The 22,186-nt window shown below is 44.0% G+C and overlaps 1 protein-coding gene across 1 annotated transcript in view; it reads left to right on the top strand.

Moving 5' to 3' along the window:
* Window positions 1-22,186, top strand: part of usp32 (ubiquitin specific peptidase 32) — a 107,379-nt gene that overhangs the window by 33,850 nt on the left and 51,343 nt on the right. The window contains exons 3-5 of the mRNA XM_056283434.1: window positions 8,270-8,375; window positions 8,813-8,931; window positions 10,880-11,039. Of these exons, the coding sequence (XP_056139409.1) occupies window positions 8,270-8,375; window positions 8,813-8,931; window positions 10,880-11,039 (385 nt within the window). The remainder of the gene's footprint in view (window positions 1-8,269; window positions 8,376-8,812; window positions 8,932-10,879; window positions 11,040-22,186) is intronic.

Below are 22,186 nucleotides of genomic sequence, written 5' to 3'. Positions count from 1 at the left end.
ATAAAGCATACTGGACCATCTCCTTGTTTGGAACTGCATTTTGATATGCTTCATCATTAATTAAACTTCTCCCTTCCTATCTTCCTTTTTACTTCACTGTCCAGTGTTTCAACCAGTAAAAACGTGGTTGCACTGATGACTCTGTTGGGAACTGAAACTAGAAGGTACATGGTCCAGTTAAGCTACTTCTGAGCTGTTAAACTAATCCCATCAATGCACTTTCAGTTCTGGAGCCAAAATCATTGATTGGGGTGAGCTTTCACTTGCTTGGGAGTTATAGTGTTAAGGCGACAAGCAAGTGTGGGCATACTCACAAGCTGCATGCTGCACTGGTTCGACTCTAACCTGATGAACGAGGGGCATGCTAAAGTGTGAGTATGAGGTACGAAAAGGAAAACTCTGCCTGTTGTTTGTATGTGTGTTTCTAACAGCAGTTTGAAAATGCCCATCCGTCTTGGAGCAACAAGGTGGGGTGCTGGAGAATACTCCACCTACATACTACATAGCTATATTAGGAGACTTTATTGCGCACTTGGACATTGTAAAAAACAAAACAAACAAAAACCAAGAGGTTTGCTCTTAAAAATAGCCTTTCTGATCGGGACCTAAATGATGTATTGTTTTGGAATTCTGTCCTTGCCATCACCTAACACCACAACACCTCTGGCCAAAGGCTGATGATCAACTTCTTCTTTTTTCTTTTTTTTTTGTATTTTGAGATACTTTATTGATCCCCGTGGGGAAATTATGCTCTGCATGTAACCCATCCTAGCTGTGTAGCTAGGAGCAGTGGGCAGCTGCCGTGCATCACGAGGGGACCAACTCCGGTTCGTCTTGCTGTGCCTCGGTCAAGGGCACAGACAGGACTACTGACCCTAACATGCATGTCTTTTTGATGGTGGGGGAAACTGGAGCACCCGGAGAAAAAACAACGCAGACACGGGGAGAACATGCAACCTCCACACAGAGGACGACCTGGAATGACCCCCAAGGTTGGACAACCCTGGGGTTCGAACCCAGGACCCTCTTGCTGTGAGGTGACAGCACTAACCAGTGTGCCACCGTGCCGCCCAACTTCATAGTAGTTGTGGTTTATATAATCCTAGTTCTGAAGTTATTTTTATTACATTCAGGGCACAAAATTGGCACCAGCCACCAGCTAAATGCTGGTAAAATGGTTGGTAGATTTGCTTCACTCACCAGCAAAAAAACAAAAAAAAACCAATGTTAATGGAGTGGCTGGTAAAATTTAACATTCACTAGCTATTTGGCCGATGGACAAAAAGTGAAATTTTGCACCCTGATTCCATTTGATGTGGGAGCTGCCGCTATTCATTCATTATGTGAGGTTCCATTGAGTACGTTCCTTCCCAGACCAAGGAAACACACTTCATTACAAAGCCTGCAGGAATTCTCTAGTTCTTTGTCAGCCTATGACTTGGTACTGCGATTTGATCCCATCCAGAGAGCTGATCATTTTACTCACAGTGTTCAGAATGATCAACAGATTGAATGAAGCACCATGTTTTAGAATGACCTCAGTTGTGCATGGCAGCATTTTCCCAAGATCATACATTTTGAAAGGCCCAGCTGTCATGTTAAGAAGTATGTTCAGTGGCAATGACATCATGCTACTGTGTGTAGATATCCCTTGTTGTTTGTCTTCTTCTCCGTCTCTCTGTCTCTGTCTTTGTCACTGTCTCTCTCTCACTCTCTCTCTCTCTAACTCTCTCTCTCCTGAACTGTACAGAAACTATTAATGTCATTCAATACTTCTGCACATGACCGGATTTCTTTTGTTTCAAGTCTATTTTTTTCCTCCATTTCTCCCAAAAGTGCTGCAGATTCTTAGTAAATGAGCCGTTAAGCCACTGAGATATCAGTAATCTGAAGATTTTGCCACTAATACTACGGCAAAAGAAGTCTACTGAGAAGGCCTTTCATTATGTTTTGTGTTATCTTCTTTCATAGTCACTTAGTGAGTTTAGTTGACTGTAACTTGGTAAGTTATCGTGAGCAAAACAATAAAATGGCAAACCACACATGAATGTCTCTGTGACTGTGGTAAGACGCATTATGTACAATTGAAAGACTTCCTTACCCTCCTCCCAAGCACCGTTTAGATAGCTGCTGTATTCAAGTATTGAGACAGTAAATGCCATTGCAACTAAGAACATATGTTTACTCACATCTTTCAGAACAGCACTGCAAGTATGTTGTAAGACATAAGCATCAAGGAGTGTCCAGGGAAAGAGCACAAGAAAGCAACATTTGGACTGAGCATATACTGTATAGTCAGTCTGTTGACTGGTTGTCAAGCCTCAGCTCATTTGAGGGCCCAGTTCCTTTTACAAAAACTCATTGTACGCTCAACAGTTTGAACCTGGTGTTACATGTTGACCTACAGAAGAGTGCCATGTTGACATACTGTACACCGATGAGCCAAAATATTAAAACTACCTGCCTAATATTGTGTAGGTCCCCCTCGTGCTGCCAAAACAGCTTTGACCCATCAAAGCATGAACTCCACAAGACCTTTGAAGGTGTCCTGTGGTAACTGGCACCAAGACATTCGCAGCAGATCCTTTAAGTCCTGTAAATAATGAGGTGGGACCTCCATGGATCGGACTTGTTTTTTCAGCACATCCCATGGATGCTTGATCAGATTGGGATCTGGCGAAATTGCAGGCCAAGGACACCTTAAACTCTGTCATGTTCCTCAAACCATTCCTGGACAATTTTTGCAGCGTGGCAGGGCAGATTATTCTGTTGAAAGAGGCCACTGCCATCAGGGAATACTATTAACATGAAGGGGTGTACTTGGTCTGCAACAATGTTTAGGTCGGTGGTATGTGTCAAAGTAGTAACAGCCACGTGAATGCCAGGACCCAATGTTTCCCAGCAGAACATTGCCCAGAGCATCACACTACCTCCACTGGCTTGCCTTCTTCCTATAGTGCATCCTGGTGCCATCTCTTCCCCAGGTAAATGACGCACACACACCCGCCCATCCACATGATGTAAAACATGATTCATCAGACCAGGCCACCTTCTTCCATTGCTCCATGGTCCCGTTCTGATACTCACATGACCATTGTAGGGACTTTCGGTGGTGGACAGGAGTCACTTTGGGTACTATGACTGATCTACGGCTACACAGCTCCATACGCAACAAGGTGTGATGCACTGTGTGTCCTGACACCTGTCTATCATAGCCAGCATTACCCTTTTCAACATATTTGAGCTACAGTAGCAGCTCTTCTGTGGGATCGGACCAGACGGGCTAGCCTTCACTCCCCATGCGCATCAGTGTCATTCTTGGAGCACTTTTGGTAGGTACTGACCACTACATACCGGGAACACCCCACAAGATCTGCCGTTTTGGAGATGCTCTGACCCAGAGCCCTAGAAAGAGAGTTACGTCAACTCCGTAGACGTCAATGGGCCACAGCAATGGCGGATCATGGGAGCCCCAGATAGTTCCAAACAGTGCGCATAGAATATGTGTCAAGTTGGAATATATCTATATTCAATATATAAATGTAACAATCTGAAAATATTGGTTAGTAGTTACCAGAAATCGCGGCTAAGCAGTTCATTTAAATGACCCGCCAAGCTTCGTTTGGAACTATTCGGCAGCTACATGAACCACGTGACCCTCTCGCGTTTTGACCCCTCATTGATGCAACTCTCTCTTTCTAGGGCTCTGCTCTGACCCAGCCGTTTAGCCATCACACTTTGGCCCTTCTCAAAGTCGCTCAAATCCTTAAGCTTGCCCATTTTTCCTTCCTCTGACATATCAACTTCAAGAACTGACTGTTCACTTGCTGCCTAATATATCCCACCGTTTGACAGGTATCATTGTAACAAGATAATCAATGTTATTCGCTTACTTGTTGCTGGTTTTAATGTTTTGGCTTATTGGTGTATATCCAGGGAAGAATTTGTTGTGAGGTAGATGTACAAAGAAAAAGGCAAGGGACAGAGTTGTGAATTACAACTTGTTTTTAAACCTGCTTTTTGCACTAACCTTCTGAAGCAGTTTATCGAGAGTGCTTTAGAGACATCCATTGAGAAAGAAGATGCAAAGAAGCACACGCAGATGATAATGTTCTGAGTTTCCTATTATTGGATCTTTTTGTAACTTTAAGTTACTCTCAATCACTTTAATAGTTCATGACTATTGAGCTTGATAACACTGTTATGGATTTGTTTTTCACTGTCAGTGCTCAAATTTTCACCCTGTCTATAGTGAAAATTTTACTTTATGCACATAATTTGGTTTTCTTTGTCCAAGCCATAAGTTAGCCTTTGTTAACTGCCTGTAACTAGCTGGAAAGTAGGTTAGTAAGTAGCTTTATTTATATAGCACCTTTCCAGAGCAGAAACATCACAAAGTCCTTCACAGAGGAAATAAAGCATAAACATACATACAGACTTAAAACACAATAAAAACGGAAATAAATAGAAAAATTGCACAAAGGCAAGTGTAAACAAATGGGTCTTGAGCTGCTTTTTAAAGGTGTCCACAGACCTTAACTCCAAAGGGAGAGAGTTCCTAGGAGCCACAACCTCAAAAGCACAGTCTCCTTTAGTTTTAAGCCTAGATCGAGGAACAAGCAGAAAACCCTGATCAGAGGACCTGAGAACTGCTGGCGTCATCTGGCTGCAATAGATCTCTAATGCAGGCAGGGGCCTGACCATGCAGAGGTTTGTAGGTGATCACAAGAACTATGAATTGGATTCTGAATTCGATGGGGAGCCAGTGAAGAGTAATCAGAAGCGGTGTAACATGAGACCTTTTGGAGGACCTGGTCAAGATTTTAGCAGCAGCGACTATGGCCGGAGTCAATGAAGCAGCAACATTAGCAAATGCTGCTTCGGGAGGGGGGAGGAGTCGGCTTGTGTTCATCACGTGATATACGTCTCTGTGTGTGCCAGGAAAACAGCCATTGGCTTGGTTCGCCTTGTCACGGAGTTGGCGAGGTAGTGCCTTCGACACTGCCTGTCGAAGAGATGCAGTTGGCGAACGCATACAGTATGAGGGTGGGTGTTTGATCTAGAATAGGGATCAATTGGCCACTAAATTGGGAGAAAAAACAGAAATAAAAGAAAAAAAAGATTTTAGCAGCAGCATTTTGGACCACTTGTAAACTATCCAGAGATTTTTGCTGTGGCAGGTGAAAAGGGAGTTGAGCCTCTGGGTGGCTTGGTGGTCTATTTCGTTGCCTACCAACACGGGGATCAGTGGTTCGAATCCTAGTGTTACCTCCAGCTTGGTCAGGTGTCCCCACAGACACAATTGGCCATGTCTGTGGATGGGAAGCTGGATGTGGGTATGTGTCCTGGTCGCTACACTAGCGCCTCCTCTGGTCGGTCGGGGTGCCTGTCCAGGGGGAGAAGAAATGGGGGAATAGCGTGATGCTCCCACGTGCTACGTCCTCCTGGTGAAACCCCTCACTGTCAGGTGAAAAGAAGCGGCTGGTGACTCCACATGTATTGGAGGAGGCATGTGGTAGTCTGCAGCCCTCCCCAGATCAGCAGAGACCAGGATGGCTCAGAAGAGTGGGGTAATTGGTCAAGTATAGTTGGGAAGGAAAAAGGGGGGGAAATCCAAAAAAAAAGAAAAGAGAGTTAAAGTAGTCAAGATGGGATGATTTAGAAGCATGAATTAACATTTCCGTCTCCGCTTGAGACACAGTCGGCCTGAGCTTGGCCATCTTTCTGAGCTGGAAGAAACGAGTGAATCAGACACTTGACAAAGGCTGCTGTTACATGTTACTATGGTGACAGCCACAGGTCGCAAGCATCCTGAATCTAAAATCACCTTTCTTGGCTCTCCAGCAGGCCTTTGCTGAGGCTCACACACTGTAAGAACACACCATACGCAAATACACCGAAGGGTTGTGAGTTGCCCCACGTGCAGTTGTTCAGACCAACACATGAATGAAGTACAATATGACAACAGTGCCACCTAAACTTATGATTGAGCTCCCCGAATCAGGCTCTTCTTACATTTTCATGACAGAAGGTTTTGAACAGATGAGTCTCATACTTGGTCTTCCGCCCCATTCAGAGGGTTTGGTAAAGTACACTAAAAAATTTCAGAAAAATTACAACACAAGCAAGATGTATTTTCAACATTTATGGAGGATGAATTAGCAGCAGTTGACAAATAAGATACTGCCGAAACCTTACAAATTCACCAAGCTGCTGTCAGATTTCTGTTTTAATCAAGATTGGGATATAGGACGTGTTGGGAAAAACACAGACTTTGGTAATATTTACTGTTTCCATGTATTTTCATAAGAGGGTTGTGTAAAGTATTTTAATTCTCATACAGATCTCTGCAGCTAACATGCCCTTAGGCCACAAAACATTTGGTGCCCAGGGCTAGCTAAAAATACATCTGAATTGCCTATACATAACAGAGTTGTGTAAAATTTCTATTTCAGTGTTCATGTATGCAGTCTGTGTAAAGTCTAGAAATCTACAGAACATATGTGACAATTTCTTGATCAAATTGTGTTTTAGAATTATGCAAGATGTTCAAAAAACAAACATACATTGCTTCATACAAAATTAAAAGATTGCACATTTAAAGTAGTTTTATATTCAGTGTTTTTTTTTCTTCCATATATTGCAATAAGATATTTATTGCTGCGAGGAATAATTATCTATTTTGGTATGGTACCGTTGAAACTAGCAAAAACCAGCCATCATCAGCTTACACATCATAATGACCTGAATTATTATTCCAGGATTTTTTTATTTTTATTTTTTTAATTGGGGTTTGTAATTTTGAGATCAAAAATGTCCAGCAATCTTGTGTCTTGAATTGACTCTTGAATCTAGAAGTAATGTAGTCTCCTGTTTTTTGGGTGTGATACAGTAGATTCTCATGTTATTTGGGCATGATACAGTAGATTCTCATGTTATTTGGGCATGATACAGTAGATTCTCATGTTATTTGGGCACGATACAGTAGATTCTCATGTTATTTGGGCGCGATACAGTTGATTCTCATGTTATTTGGGTGCGATACAGTAGATTCTCATGTTATTTGGGTGTGATACAGGGGATTCTCATGTTATTTGGGTGTGATATAGTGGATTCTCATGTTATTTGGGTGTGATACAGTGGATTCTCATGTTATTTGGGTGTGATACAGTGGATTCTCATGTTATTTGGGTGTGATACAGTGGATTCTCGTGTTATTTGGGTGTGATACAGTGGATTCTCATGTTATTTGGGTGTGATACAGTGGATTCTCGTGTTATTTAGGCGTGATACAGTAGATTCTCATGTTATTTGGGCATGATACAGTAGGTTCTCGTGTTTTGATTTGTTTTTTTTTGTATTTTGAGTTGGGCATGATACAGTAGATTCTCATGTTATTTGGGCATGATACAGTAGATTCTCATGTTATTTGGGCATGATACAGTAGATTCTCATGTTATTTGGGTGTGATACAGTGGATTCTCGTGTTATTTGAGCATGATACAATAGATTCTCATTATTTGGGCATGATTCAGTAAGTTCTCATTGTTTTTTTTGTATATTGAGTTGGGCATGATGCAGTAGATTCTCATGTTATTTGGGCATGATACAGTAGATTCTCATGTTATTTGGGCACGATACAGTAGATTTTCATGTTATTTGGGCATGATACAGTGGATCTTCGTGTTGTTTGGCCATGATACAGTAGATTCTCATGTTATTTGGGCGTGATACAATAGATTCTCGTGTTCTGTTTGTTTTGTTTTTTTTATTTTGAGTTGGGCATGATACAGTAGATTCTCATGTTATTTGGGCATGATACAGTAGATTCTCATGTTATTTGGGCATGATACAGTAGATTTTCATGTTATTTGGGTGTGATACAGTGGATTCTCGTGTTATTTGGGCATGATACATTGGATTCTCGTGTTATTTGGGTGTGATACAGTAGGTTCTCATGTTATTTGGGCATGATACAGTAGATCCTAATGTTATTTGGGCATGATACAGTAGATTCTCATGTTATTTGGGCATGATACAGTAGATCCTAATGTTATTTGGGCATGATACAGTAGATTCTCATCTTAACTGGGCATGATACAGTAGATTCTCATGTTATTTGGGTGTGATACAGTAGGTTCTCATGTTATTTGGGCATGATACAGTAGATCCTAATGTTATTTGGGCATGATACAGTAGATTCTCATCTTAACTGGGCATGATACAGTATTCTCATGTTATTTGTTCTCTGACTCTTTTGCATGTGCAGGTGATCTATACCTCGTTTGGAGGCTCATCCAAAGGACTGCACTTCAACAACCTGATAGTGGGTCTGGTGCTGCTGACCAGAGGACGAGATGAGGAGAAGGCCAAGTGTAAGAATTTGAAAAGGATAGTTAAGCTCTGTTCTTTCCTTTTTCTTTTCTTTCTTTTTTTCTTTTTTCTTTTTTGTTAAATCAAATATATGTAAAAAGCCCACGTTTTATGCTTTTCTTGTTCTCCTATTTTATTTAGTCCTGTGTCAAATTTCTAGGCACTGATAGCTTCATAAAAAGTTAGTTTTTGTCTTTTAAAGCTGTTGTCCTCTTCCTTTCTGCCTCTAGGAGGATTGTATCTCTTTCTGTGCTCTTCTCCCTCCCTCCTCTTCTACCATCCATTATCTGACTGCTGATTGTGACTGATGTGTTGCAAAAGAGTTAAGGCCGCCATGGTTGTAGTGACACTAGCCTCTGTAGTCTCCACTGCAGCTTCTGCTCAAGTGTGCCTGCCATCGATAAGGAGTAAACGACACTCTTTGTGTATGTGTATGCAGACCTCTTCAGCTTATTTGCCAGTGAGCAGGGTGGCTACGCTGCGAGGGATGATATGGAGGCAGTTCTCCAGGTCCTGGATGGGGAAGTCCCACCCTCCCTCAGGAAGTGCTTCAGTGAGGTCAGCCAGCATCCACCCTCTCCTCAACTCCAAAGTAGCTTTTCCATCACCAAAGAAAAGAGGACTGACCCCTCATACATGCTCTTCTTAAAATAGTTTTGAATTCTGGCTCCTAGTTATCCGTTGTTGGCTGTACACGGCCATTTAGCATAACTGTAAAATGACAAGGAGCAGAGAGGAATGTTCTTCACAAAATGTTCAAATTATCCGTGTGGGCATAATTTTACAATAAATTACTTAAGGGGTATGTGCCACATATTTTGGATCCTGCATGATGTGATAGATGAATATTTATTTAGGAAGAAATCACACAATTGTAAACACCAAAAATGTGATCGTTATACTGACATCTTTAGTGGAGAATTTTATAAAAGGCATGACACTGTATCAGTTGGAAAAATAACAAATCTAAAAACCTTATCGTGTGCAGCCATCGAAGACAAATTTCTGCAATTTAATTATTATTTTAAAAAATGGTCATCTTTATATATGAAGCTAAATACTGGACCAGATCAAACAGATGTTTACCTTGCACATCCCTATATATATTATTTCATACAATATCCACACAACATAATTCATAACAGCATTTACACGCCTTTAAGTATAGAAAATTAACCATGTCAGTGCTTCCTTTACCTGGACAGTCTGTTGTATTTTAGTAGTTAATTTGGCCAGATTGTATTCCTGTACATAATTTTCATTCCAAATTTCCAATATTGTGTAAGCTAAAATTGAAAAAAGAAGAAGGGGTTTAAAACATCTGTATTTACACTTACTATACTAACCGGATGTGCAAATTTACTTTCAATGTGCTATATACATAATTTAGAACATTGCTATAGCGGCAAACAACTGTTTGCTATGCAGAGTAATGGTTAAGTAATGGCATCCTGAACAAAGTGATAGTGAAGTAATGGCGTCCTGTGCAAAGTGATAGTGAAGTAATGGCGTCCTGTGCAAAGTGATAGTGAAGTAATGGCGTCCTGAGCAAAGTGGTAGTGAAGTCATGCCGTCCTGTGCGAAGTGGTAGTGAAGTAATGGCGTCCTGAGCAAAGTGGTAGTGAAGTCATGCCGTCCTGCGCAAAGTGATAGTGAAGTCATGGCGTCCTGAGCAAAGTGGTAATGAAGTAATGGCGTCCTGAGCAAAGTGATAGTGAAGTCATGGCGTCCTGAGCGAAGTGATAGTGAAGTCATGGCATCCTGAGCAAAGTGATAGTGAAGTCGTGCCGTCCTGCGCAAAGTGATAGTAAAGTCATGGCGTCCTGAGCAAAGTGATAGTGAAGTAATGGCATCCTGAGCAAAGTGATAGTGAAGTCATGGCGTCCTGAGCAAAGTGGTAATGAAGTCATGGCATCCTGAGCAAAGTGATAGTGAAGTCGTGCCGTCCTGCTCAAAGTGATAGTAAAGTCATGGCGTCCTGAGCAAAGTGATAGTGAAGTCATGGCTTCCTGAACAAAGTGATGGTGAAGTAATGGCTTCCTGAGCAAAATGATAGTGAAGTCATGGCGTCCTGAGCAAAGTGATAGTGAAGTAATGGCGTCCTGAGTAAAGTGATAGTGAAGTAATGGCGTCCTGAGCAAAGTGATAGTGAAGTAATGGCGTCCTGAGCAAAGCGATAGTGAAGTAATGGCGTTCTGAGCAAAGTGATAGTGAAGTCATGGCGTCCTGAGCAGAGAATGACATCACACTCCCTCTGTGTGTGTTGTAATCCAAGTTTCTCTGTTCTTTGTTTTGGAAGTCGGTCCGGCAGCGCGTGCATGTTAATGCATGTGAGCTAGCTAGTGTTAGCAGGATAGCTAGCAAGCTAAAAATTACTTAGATGGGTTTGGGCCACTCGGCAAGTCAAAGAAATAGCTCCTTACCAAGATGACTACGTTACAAATGATAAAAATAACTCTATACTGTAAAAATTAATATTTCAACCCCGGTTTGTGTGTTGGTCCAGGGTGAGAAGGTGAACTACGAGCATTTCAGGAACTGGCTCCTCCAGAATAAGGAGGCTTTCACCTTCTCCAGATGGCTTCTGTCCGGAGGAGTGCGTGTTACACTCACCGACGACAGTGACACGCCCACCTTCTACCAGACCCTAGCTGGCGTCACACACTGTGAGTCTCATGAACACTTAATTCACATAGGTGTGCAAATAACAAGGGTCCACATAAATGAATGTGTTTGCACAGATGCACATGGTGGGCTTTATGCCCATGCCTTTAAACGATCTGCTCTGTTGATCTAAAATGTAGGGATGTGCCGTTTTCTTTTCCCCGTTCCTTTCCTGCTTACCATGCAGCGTAGTTGACAGTATGGGGCAGGAAACTGTCATCCTCATCTTCCTGTTTTTTCCAGTTTCCTCTCTGTTATAGCAAACCACATGCCTCTTTCTTCCACTGCATTTTAGAACCATCTTATCCTTTGTGACGTGAAGCCGATAATTTGCTCTGCGGTCTCCATCCTACCCCACCACTCCCTTTACTTGGCTCTTCCGTCTCCTCTTTCCGCTACTTTCACTGTAGTGCAGATGTCTCAACAAATGCATCGACAGGCAGCTGTGTGATGCTTGTTTAAGCCTGTATTAAATCCCTGTTTTCCTTTTTCATGAAAGTTTGAGTGACAGATGCCAGGCTCCAGCCGGCCCTCTGATGGGCTCACATGCTTGTTTTTCACTCGTCAGCTCTCGCAAGTGTGCTCTCTCTCATTCTCTCTGTCTCTCTCCCTGTTTATCTCTTTCCGCCTTGTGCTCTTTCTTTCTTCCTCCCACCTCCTGCCGCCACTCTCGGCTGATTGGGCTGTTGAGGCAAGGAGTCGGTGCCGCCTCTCGTTTAACAAGCAGGGTCAGAGAATGACAGCAAGCCTCCTCCGTCTCATTAATTCCTCTTCCTAAAGCCTTGCTTAAACAGTGTAACAGATCTGTCTTTTACTTTTATCACATATCCTACTATGTGATATGACACAGTCAGCCTGGCCAGGTTGTGTGATGGAACAGAATTTATGATGACACACTCTGCAGTTGGCTTGTGAGGTTACATCAGCTGAAAGTAGCAAGGAACATTCTGTTGCAGTGAAGCTGGCAGTGTTTTGTTTGGAGAAATCACAGAAAAAGGAAAGCGAGGGTACAGAGTCAGTTGTGGCTCGGTGGAGAGGACGGTATGGGCTACAGCCATGTCTTCAGAGGGTGTTTTTCCTTTCTTGTCTGACATAACATTCCTGACACAAGACATTATTGAAAGTCTTGTGCTGCTTCCACACTTATACACGTCTCCCTTCATGTATTTTTTATTGGAGAACTCATCCTCTTTCAAGACATGACTGTAGCTGACTGTCTGCTACATACACAAGCACTTGATTTTTATTTTTATTTTGAGATACTTTATTGATCCCCGTGGGGAAATTATGCTCTGCATGTAACTCATCCTAGCTGTACAGCTAGGAGCAGTGGGCAGCCACCGCGCAGCGTCCGGGGACCAACTCCAGTTGGTCTTGCCATGCCTCGGTCAGGGGCACAGACAGGAGTATTAACCCTAACATGCATGTCTTTTTGTTGGTGGGGGAAACCAGAGCACCCAGAGAAACCCACCAGACATGGGGAGAACATGCAAACTCCACACAGAGGACGACCTGGGATGACCCCCAAGGTTGGACAACCCCAGGGTTTGCACCCAGGACCTTCTTGCTGTGAGGCGACAGTGCTAACCACTGCACCACCATGCCTGACACCCATTGCAGTAATCTTCCCATTGGTCAAGCACTGGGATCGATTTATAATTGGAGCTGCACTCATCTTCAGTCAAAAAAATTCTGATACTGCTAGTATTTTATTGGATCCGTTGTCTGTGTCTCGTCAGCAGATATAGACCCTGTCACACTGGACAAGCCAAGACCAGCCAGAAATATGCAGGTCCTAGGATTTTGGCCATAACACAGGACATTTGTTGGCAACTCAAAAATGTGACACGAAACAGGTGAAAATTTCAGTTAATGGTGCTCAGACAGCTAATGCCCTGCCTGTGGGGAACACAAAATGCACCAACATGATAGCTCTGACATTTGAACATTGTCCTCAAGGATTTTGTGAATGATTTAGTTTAAAAAATTGAATTTGTATTGTTTTGTTTTTCTCATTTCCAACTATGCAGTGTCCTTTTTTTTGGATTAGCTTGTGACAGATGTGTGAGAAATGAGAATTTGCAAGTCAAAAGAAAACTGCTGCATTCTGTATGTGGACAAATGCTTTCATCAGCCTACATTTGGATGTAGGCCCTTGGACATCACCTAAATTTCCAAGGGTCTGCGCAGGCTTGAGCTTGAGAGGCAACTTTGCCAGTCCTACCCTCTGTGGTATCAGCCATACGTGCCACATCACAGCTCCTGCCAGACCATTTAATGAAAAGTGACTAAATGACCAGTAGTGCCTGAGCCAGCTTCCCGACCGCCCTCTAAATAAGTGGCAAACTCAAAAGCATGCACTGATGCAAATAGCCAAAGTTGGAGGTCAAATAAATTTAGCCCAGCTTTGTTTTGCCAAAGACAGAGCTTGAAAGATCCTGTTTTGTGCTGTGCCACACAGCCCATTAATGGTGAGCCCAGATACTGCCTGTAATCTACTTGCTGCCTGTTCATCCTCTTAGCTTTGTGTGTGTGTGTGTGTGTGTGTGTGTGTGTGTGTGTGTGTGTGTGTGTGTGAGAGTGAGAGAGAGAGAGAGAGAGAGAGAGAGAGAGAGAGAGAGAGAGAGAGAGAGAGAGAGCGAGAGAGAGAGCGACAGGTGAGGCGGAGGTATCTGCTCCTTGTTCATGATTCTTTCTAGAACATCGACAGAAGGCATGACTCTTGGCTGACAAAGCTTGTAGGTCTTCAGAAGCAGTGGTTCTTCAGCAGACTGGCCAGTCTCTGAAGATAGTGTCGCAGTGTTACCAAACTGGAATACCTTGGGAATTACCGTTAAAGAGACAGGATGACTTGGCCCATGTTTCCCTGAGCGTCTGCTGCACAGAATCTTCTATGGTAGTCCATGCCAGTCCTGGCAGCAAGTCTGCTAACATGTTTGGTGGATAATGGTATGGTACCTTTGCTGCCACTCTGAGAGAGTCGCACCTCTAGGTGGGTATTGAAGAAGACGGGCCTTCAGAGCATCTGGCTGTAGACTAGTCTGTGGGAAGTTGATGTTTATGGCCAGCACTTTTGTGTGATCTTGTGTGAACTCTTCTGACTGTATGACGGAAGGTTCAAGCAGTTTGACGGAAGGTTGAAGCAGTTCATGAACTGCTTCAACCTTCCGTGATTTCCTTCCCTGGAGTATTGAGCATTAAGACGCTCTGCCTGTCATTCACCGTGTTGGCTGGAAGCGTCAGGTGGGTTCATTCACATCTGAAACGACATGTTGAGGACTTGATTTTTCTGAGGTGGTTTGTGAAGCAAATTGTGTTGTTACTGTTGTCAGAACACACCATTGATTATGCCGTCATTTTAAATGACCAGACATTATCGTTACACAGACGTCAAACACAGACAGAAATGAAACAGCCACCGTGATGGTAAATGATGTGTCAGTATGCATTTTCTCTCGTCACAAGGAGCTCATGTTTTCACAGGCCTGTGATGAGAGATGGCCAAGAGATAATCTATAGCTGGAGTAATGACTTTAATAGATTAGCAGTCACACTGTAGCGCAGCAGCAATGATGAGTAACACTCAGCGAGATGAGACTCTTACTTGCCATCGTAGCAAATAAGACTAATCACTAGCTGTCCATCGTGTTCCTAATGAGCAGCACCATACACGTTGGTGTAGATAAGATGTGGGAGTGCATGCTACCTGTATTATCTCCACCGTGCAGTAGGGAGCCTGGAGGGGATATTGCATTTGGTCGTGTGTGTGTGTCCGCGGCTAATCTCGCATACTACTGGGCCTGTTAGCCTAATGATTTTTGTGCACAGTTGTGACTGTTTGATCAAGAACCTTTCGTGGTTGCGGTGATTCAAAACCTTTGAAAATCGTTTGTTCTCGCTACCGCTGCTCCCTCTCTTCATTCACTCTCTAGCTTGCTCGCCCAACACTGCTCTCTGTCGCTGACCGATTTGAATCAACCGTAGATTGAGTCACACATGCGCATTTTGACAGTGTCAAAACATTCGGGTATGAGTCTTGAAAGTAAGTTAGAAGTTTGTCGTATTTCGCAAGTCCGCAACTCATTCACAGCTGATGTCAGCACAGGAGAACTGGAGGAACACTGGATGAACCAAAAATAACCTCTGTCCTTATTTGCATGATATAATAAAGCTGGTAAAACATTTATGTTTGCGCATGCACGACTCACATATACGGTTGCCTCAGATCGGGCAGCGACATGGTCAAAAGTTATTAAAAGAACTTTGATAATCCAAAAAATGTGAACGTTATGAAGGAACAACTTCCCTTAGGTTGCAGTAAAAACAGGAAGTGTTGCATATTTCCTCTTCCTCTATGGTGTCTCTACATCCCCCACCTCCCTTAATATTCACATTGTAAATCTTTGATTTCATACTGTATTTTTGTTTTTCTACTACTACTACTACTACTACTATTTTCGGCTGCTCCCGTAAGGGGTCGCCACAGCAGATCATCAGTTTCCATCTCTTCCTGTCCTCTGCATCTTCCTCTGTCACACCAGCCACCTGCATGTCTTCCCTCACCACATCCATAAACCTCCTCTTTGGCCTTCCTCTTCTCCTCTTCCCTGGCAGCTCCATATTCAGCATCCTTCTCCCAGTATACCCAGCACCTCTCCTCCACACATGTCCAAACCATCTCAATCTTGCCTCTCTTGCTTTGTCTCCAAACCGTCCAACCTGAGCGGTCCCTCTAATATAATCATTCCTAATCCTGTCCTTCTTCGTTACTCCTAGTGAAAATCTTAGCATCTTCAACTCTGCCACCTCCAGCTCCGCCTCCTGTCTTTTCATCAATGTCACTGTCTCCAAACCATAAAACATAGCTGGTCTCACAACCATCTTGTAAACTTTCCCTTTAACTCTTGCTGGTACCCTTCTGTCGCAAATCACTCCTGACACTCTTCTCCACCCACTCCACCCTGCCTGCACTCTCTTCTTCACCTCTCTTCTGCACTCCCCGTTACTTTGGACAGTTGACCCCAAGTATTTAAACTCAAATGCCTTTGTCACCTCCACTCCTTGCATCCTGACCATTCCACTGTCCTCCCTCTCATTCACGCATAGGTATTCCGTCTTGCTCCTACTGACTTTCATTCCTCTTCTCTCCAGTGCATACCTCCACCTCTCCAGGCTCTCCTCCACCTGCACTCTACTCTCGCTACAGATCACAATGTCATCCGCGAACATCATCGTCCATGGAGACTCCTGCCTGATCTTGTCTGTCAACCTGTCTATCACCATTGCAAACAAGAAAGGGCTCAGAGCCGATCCTTGATGTAATCCGACCTCCACCTTGAACCCATCTGTCATTCCAACCACACACCTCACCATTGTCACACTTCCCTCATACGTATCCTGCACCACTCCTACATACTTCTCTGCAACTCCTGACTTCCTCATACAATACCACACCTCCTCTCTTGGCACTCTGTCATAAGCTTTCTCTAAATCTACAAAGACACAATGCAACTCTTTCTGGCCTTCTCTATACTTCTCAAACAACATTCTCAAAGCAAACATCGCATCTGTGGTGTTCTTTCATGGCATGAAACCATACTGCTGCTCGCTGATCGTCACCTCTCCTCTTAACCTAGCTTCTATTACTCTTTCCCAAATCTTCATGCTGTGGCTGATCAACTTTATACCTCTGTAGTTGTTACAGTTCTGCACATCGCCCTTGTTCTTGAAAATCGGTACCAGTATGCTTCTTCTCCACTCCTCAGGCATCCTCTCACTTTCCAGGATTGTGTTAAACAATCTAGTTAAAAACTCCACTGCCATCTCTCCTAAACATCTCCATGCCTCCACAGGTATGTCATCAGGACCAACTGCCTTTCCACTCTTCATCCTCTTCATAGCTGCCCTCACTTCCTCCTTGTTAATCCACTGAACTTCCTGATTCACTATCCCTACATCATCCAACCTTCTCTCTCTCTCATTTTCTTCATTCATCAGCCCCTCAAAGTACTCCTTCCACCTTCTTAGCACACTCTCCTCACTTGTCAGCACATTTCCATCTCTATCCTTGATCGCCCTAACTTGCTGCACATCCTTTGCAGCTCGGTCCCTCTGTCTAGCCAATCGGTACACGTCCTTTTCTCCTTCCTTAGTGTCTAACCTGTCATACAACTCACCATACGCCTTTTCCTTTGCCTTTGCCACCTCTCTCTTTGCTTTACGCTGCATCTCCTTGTACTCCTGTCTACTTTCTTCATCTCTCTTACTATCCCACTTCTTCTTTGCCAACCTTTTCCTCTGTATAATTTGCTGTACTTCCTCATTCCACCACCAAGTCTCCTTGTCTTCCTTCCTCTGTCCTGATGACACACCAAGTACCTTCCTAGCTGTCTCCCTCACTATTTCTGCAGTGGTTGTCCAGCCATCTGGCAACTCTTCACTACCACCCAGTGCCTGTCTTAACTCCTGCCTGAACTCCACACAACAGTCTTCCTTCTTCAACTTCCACCATTTGATCTTCGGCTGTATTTTTGTCTTTCTCTGCCCGTGTATTCATCTTTAGAGCATTATATTCAGGAGCCAAGATTTAACAGCAGTGGCAGAAAAGACACTGAACAGGGTCAGCGAGGGTCAGCTGCCTTACAGTGAAGACGCAGTAAGAAGCAGCTTTGCTAACCAGCAACACCGCCTTCATTCGTTTTGAATGGGAGGCTGCTAACCGTTGGCACAAAGCATGATTTGAAAGCTGGTGGTGCAGAACAAAGAGACAGCGCCCAAACAAACATTGGAATTAGTCAACTTTGACCCTGATGCACAAGAAAATCGTGTTGCTGCAGCTCATTGAATTTCAAAGAAGAGTCCGCTGCGAGAATTCAAACGCTTGCCAAATATGCTCTTGCCGTTGCCAGAGAACAGGGAGACAAAGTTAACCAGCCATCGTCGGTTTTCCTGAATTTTTGCTCCAGCTCTGCTGCTTTGCTCTGCACAGATGAAGAACCATTGCTTGGAGAGAGGAGGCAGAACTTGTCTTCATGTCGGATCATTTCTAATAATGTACAGCATTGGTGGGCAGTGCTATGTATGTATGTATGTATGTATGTATGTATGTATGTATGTATGTATGTATGTATGTATGTATGTATGTATGTATGTGTGTGTGTGTGTGTGTGTGTGTGTGTGTGTGTATGTGTGCAGGATTTCTACACCAGCTGGTTTCTGTGATTGCTCTGTGTCATCTGGTGGGAGTTCCATTAATCAGTGGAAGTCAGTTGGAATGAAAACCTGCATACATAAAGCCTTCATGGCACAAAGTCGGACACCCATGATCTACAGTAACAATCTAATCCACATGCCACCAGTTATCTTGCTTTGTTGTTGATTTGATGTATGCTGTGTTGATTTAATTGATTCAATTTAGTTAAATTTAATCCGGTGCAAAAATGTCCAACAGCTACACCAAGTGGCAGATATTGTGTAGCAGTGCCACACGGTTTTGCCACTTTCAGTGTGCCTTCACCATTAGGCCCCATGTCGATTAGCCACCTCTATTAGGAAACGGCCTGGGCTCTGGAGGTGAGTGCTGGAGTAGTGCTGAGTACCAGGAGGTGAAGATAAGTTTATCAGTATAAGAATATTCCTTCACAATGATTTCTATTCATCTGTATAATGATAATCCACATATGTCATATTAAGTGTTTTCTGTTATCAGAGCTTATTGTTCTGTTTTCATAATTTTCATCTTTCTACTTTGACAGATTAGATGTAGCATTCATCTTCTCTCTGGTCCCACCTCTCCTTTAACGTTGTTTGTTAAAGGAAGTGGAAGTGGCATTGATTAACTGTGCATTTCATGAGCTGAACCACTTTTCCATACACGTGTGCTGGCTTGGTCGACTGGTTTTCACTTGGCACGCCAGCCCAGCGCGGCTGGGATTTGCGTTTCCGTTACAACACGGGCTATCTGCGTGGATGCGTGTCATTAACTGGTGACACGGTGCCCTTTTACTATTGTACTGTGCAACAGCTGTTGGTAGCCAGCTACAGCACGGTGGCCCAGTTGTCAGCACTGTTGCCTTACAGCAAGAAGGTCCTGGGTTCAAACCCCAGGCCGTCCCAGGTCCTTTCTGTGTGGAGTTTGCATGTTCTTCCCGTGTCTGTGGGTTTCCTGCGGGTGCTCCGGTTTCCTCCACCATGAGAAAGACATGCATGTTTGGGTTAGTACTGAGCTTTTTGTTATGTTTTGTGAATCTTGTGTCTGTTAGCTGACTTGTGTTCTGGCTGATTTCCCGGCCCATCGTGGTGATTCATATTTCCACACCATGTGCATTTCATATGTCGGCTCCCAGAACGGGTGTCACTCAATCTGCCCGACTGACCCCGCATTGTAACACGGTCCCCCGTTAATCCCACCCAGTACAGGATGACTAGACTGAAGACGAGGAAGTCCGTAGACATGACGAGCTTTGGAAATATAGAAAGTTATGTACGACCTGTGCCCCTGAGCAAGGCAATGGAAAGAAGAAGTGGAGTTGGTCCCCGGGTGCTACTGCTACACAACAGGATGGGTACATGCAGACGACACAGTCACTGTAAGAACACAGTGACAATATAAAGTGGCTTGCCTCTACTTATCATCATGGATTTCCAGGCTGTTGTTACCATAGATGCTGATCCCATGGGTGCGCCGATGCTCAAGCACCCACTGAAAAGGTTGAGCACCCACGGCGAAGGATGATTAAAAAAAAGAATGAATTAATGAACAGATAAATGAAACATAAAAACATCCATTATTACACATGGCGTAGTGTTGAGTTTTGGATGTAGCCAATGTGTGTCTTTTTTTATAGAGGGTTTATTTTCAATTTTCAAACACACCCACAACTACCCCCTACTGCCCACCCACCCGCCTCACAGACCCATATCATTTCCCCACCACACGCCCACACCGCCTGGCATGCCACCCAAGTAACAAAGTAAACATAACAAAAACCTGAAACGTAAACAAGTAGCCAGCGTGTAGCTTCATACTGCTGCGGTATGGTATTCCTGTAGGCATTCTTGCTTAAGAGTTTCTATTGGTTGTATTGTTATACATGTGAGTGACGTAGTGTTATGTTGTGGCCAATGCGTAGGTAAATAATACCCCCTCAAGACGTGCTGGTGTGGTGCAGCCTGTTAGTTTATAGCAGAGCAGTGTCGCATTGCAATGCGGTTTGCGTCTGCGTCCGACAGGCGACAGCAGCCTTGTAAGCCTACGTCATGGTAATTACTAAAGCAGGCCCAATAAAAGGGGTTTGTGACAGTCATCTCCTCGGTGGAATAAACTGAGTTTGGGCGTCCATGGGCAAAAAAATAAGTCAGCGCCTATGGTTGTTAGGATTTGCTTGGTATCTACCGCTTATTGCTTGAAAAACGCACATGGGATGTCAAAATGGATGAAGAAGTGGAAGCTATCCGTCCGGGTGTTGTGGTGGTCTATTCTGTTGCCTACCAACACGGGGATCACAGGATCAAATCCCTGTGTTACCTCCAGCTTGGTCAGGGCGTCTCTACAGACCCAGTTGGGCTTGTCTTCAGGTGGGAAGCTGGATGTGGGTATGTGTCCTGGTCACTGCACTAGCGCCTCCTCTGGTCAGTCAGGGCACTTGTTCAGGGGGGAGGGGGAACTGGGGGGAATAGTATGATCCTCCCACGCACTACGCCCCCCTGGTAAAACTCCTCACTGTCAGGTGAAAAGAAGTGGCTGGTGACTCCACGTGTATGGGAGGAGGCATGTGGTAGTGTGCAGCCCTCCCCGGATCAGCAGAGGGGGTGGAGCAGAGACCGGGGTAGCTCGGAGAGCAGGGTGATTGGTCAGGTACAATTGGGGAGAAAAAAAAAGGGGGGGGGGCAAAAAAAAAAAGAAAAGAAGTGGAAGCTATAATTCAACTTTGAAGAGAATGGCACCAGATAGAAGAACCAGTCGGTGACGACGAAGCCCATCTGATGTCACCGCAACCCACATGGAGGTCGGTCTGGCGCAGTTTGGCCCAACTCAGTCTATCTCGTGCAAGCCGGCACAACTCGGCGCATTACACTGGTAATGGAAACGCATATCAACACGGCATGGTTTGATGTGGTGCGGCCAGAAGTGCCAGTGGGAACACCCCCGCTGGAGCGCTCATGGCGCTAACCTCTAAAGAGACATTTGGCTGAGTGGTCAATATGCTACAGGTCCCTACATTGTTCCTGACTTCTGTAGTGCTCCTCTTCCTCAGTAAGCAAAGCAAATATACATTTAGCAATTTTTATAGGTCTCCAGTGGACACTCAGCCTCAGTGTTAACAGTTCAGTTCTGTGGTACATGAGGGACGCTGGAATTGCGCCCCTCACAATCCATACCTTAAAACTGCTTCTTTAATCAGCAACAACTTTTCATTATTCCAAATTACTCCGAATTCTACTAGGGGTAGCTGCTAAAAACAGCAACGCTCAAGCTGCTTTCTTATAACAACCTGGTAATGGAGTCACAGTAGACCTCTGTTGATATTTGATTTGTGTTTTGACACTTGCCATGTGTTGTGGCTTCATGTCAAAGACTAGCTGGCAGTCTGATAAATCCTGTGAGCTTAAACTGTGGATTAGGATGTTGAAGCGGGGTGACTGGTTCATTGGCCAAGGCAGACGGGAGAGCCTTCACATACTATATTAGTGTCAGCACTGGCCTGCCCTGGCACCATGTTCAAGGTTGCTAATGGTCTCCCTTTAAATACTAGGCTACCTGGTGGTCGTTGCACAACCCGTCAGACATTATAGCACAATCATTTAACATGTTTGAACTGAACTATTTGTATGCTTGGCTAAAGCTCCATATCTTAATAAAAGTCTTGCTTTTGAGTGTGTCATGTAATTTGGATTTTTCAGTTGCTGGTGTTAATGCCACCAGTACTTCACAGAGATGCACCATTCTCAGCAGGTTGCCGTTTGCCATGCAGCAGGTGTGTTGCCAGTTTTACATTCAGGCGAGCCGCAGCAAGAGTTGTCACCACTTCTTCAGTATTTTATTTGTGCTTTGAGTTGCTTATCCTGCAGCTGAATATTTTCTTGGTAATTTTGTTGTGAAGAGAAGGTTGCTCATGAAAGCACAGAAATGAGAAGTTATACTACATGC

This window comes from Lampris incognitus, chromosome 7 (assembly GCF_029633865.1).
Source record: "Lampris incognitus isolate fLamInc1 chromosome 7, fLamInc1.hap2, whole genome shotgun sequence".
NCBI classification, from domain to species: Eukaryota; Metazoa; Chordata; class Actinopteri; order Lampriformes; family Lampridae; genus Lampris; species Lampris incognitus.
The sequence above is the reverse complement of the archived record's forward strand: the minus strand, read 5'-3'. Positions and strand labels throughout refer to the sequence as shown.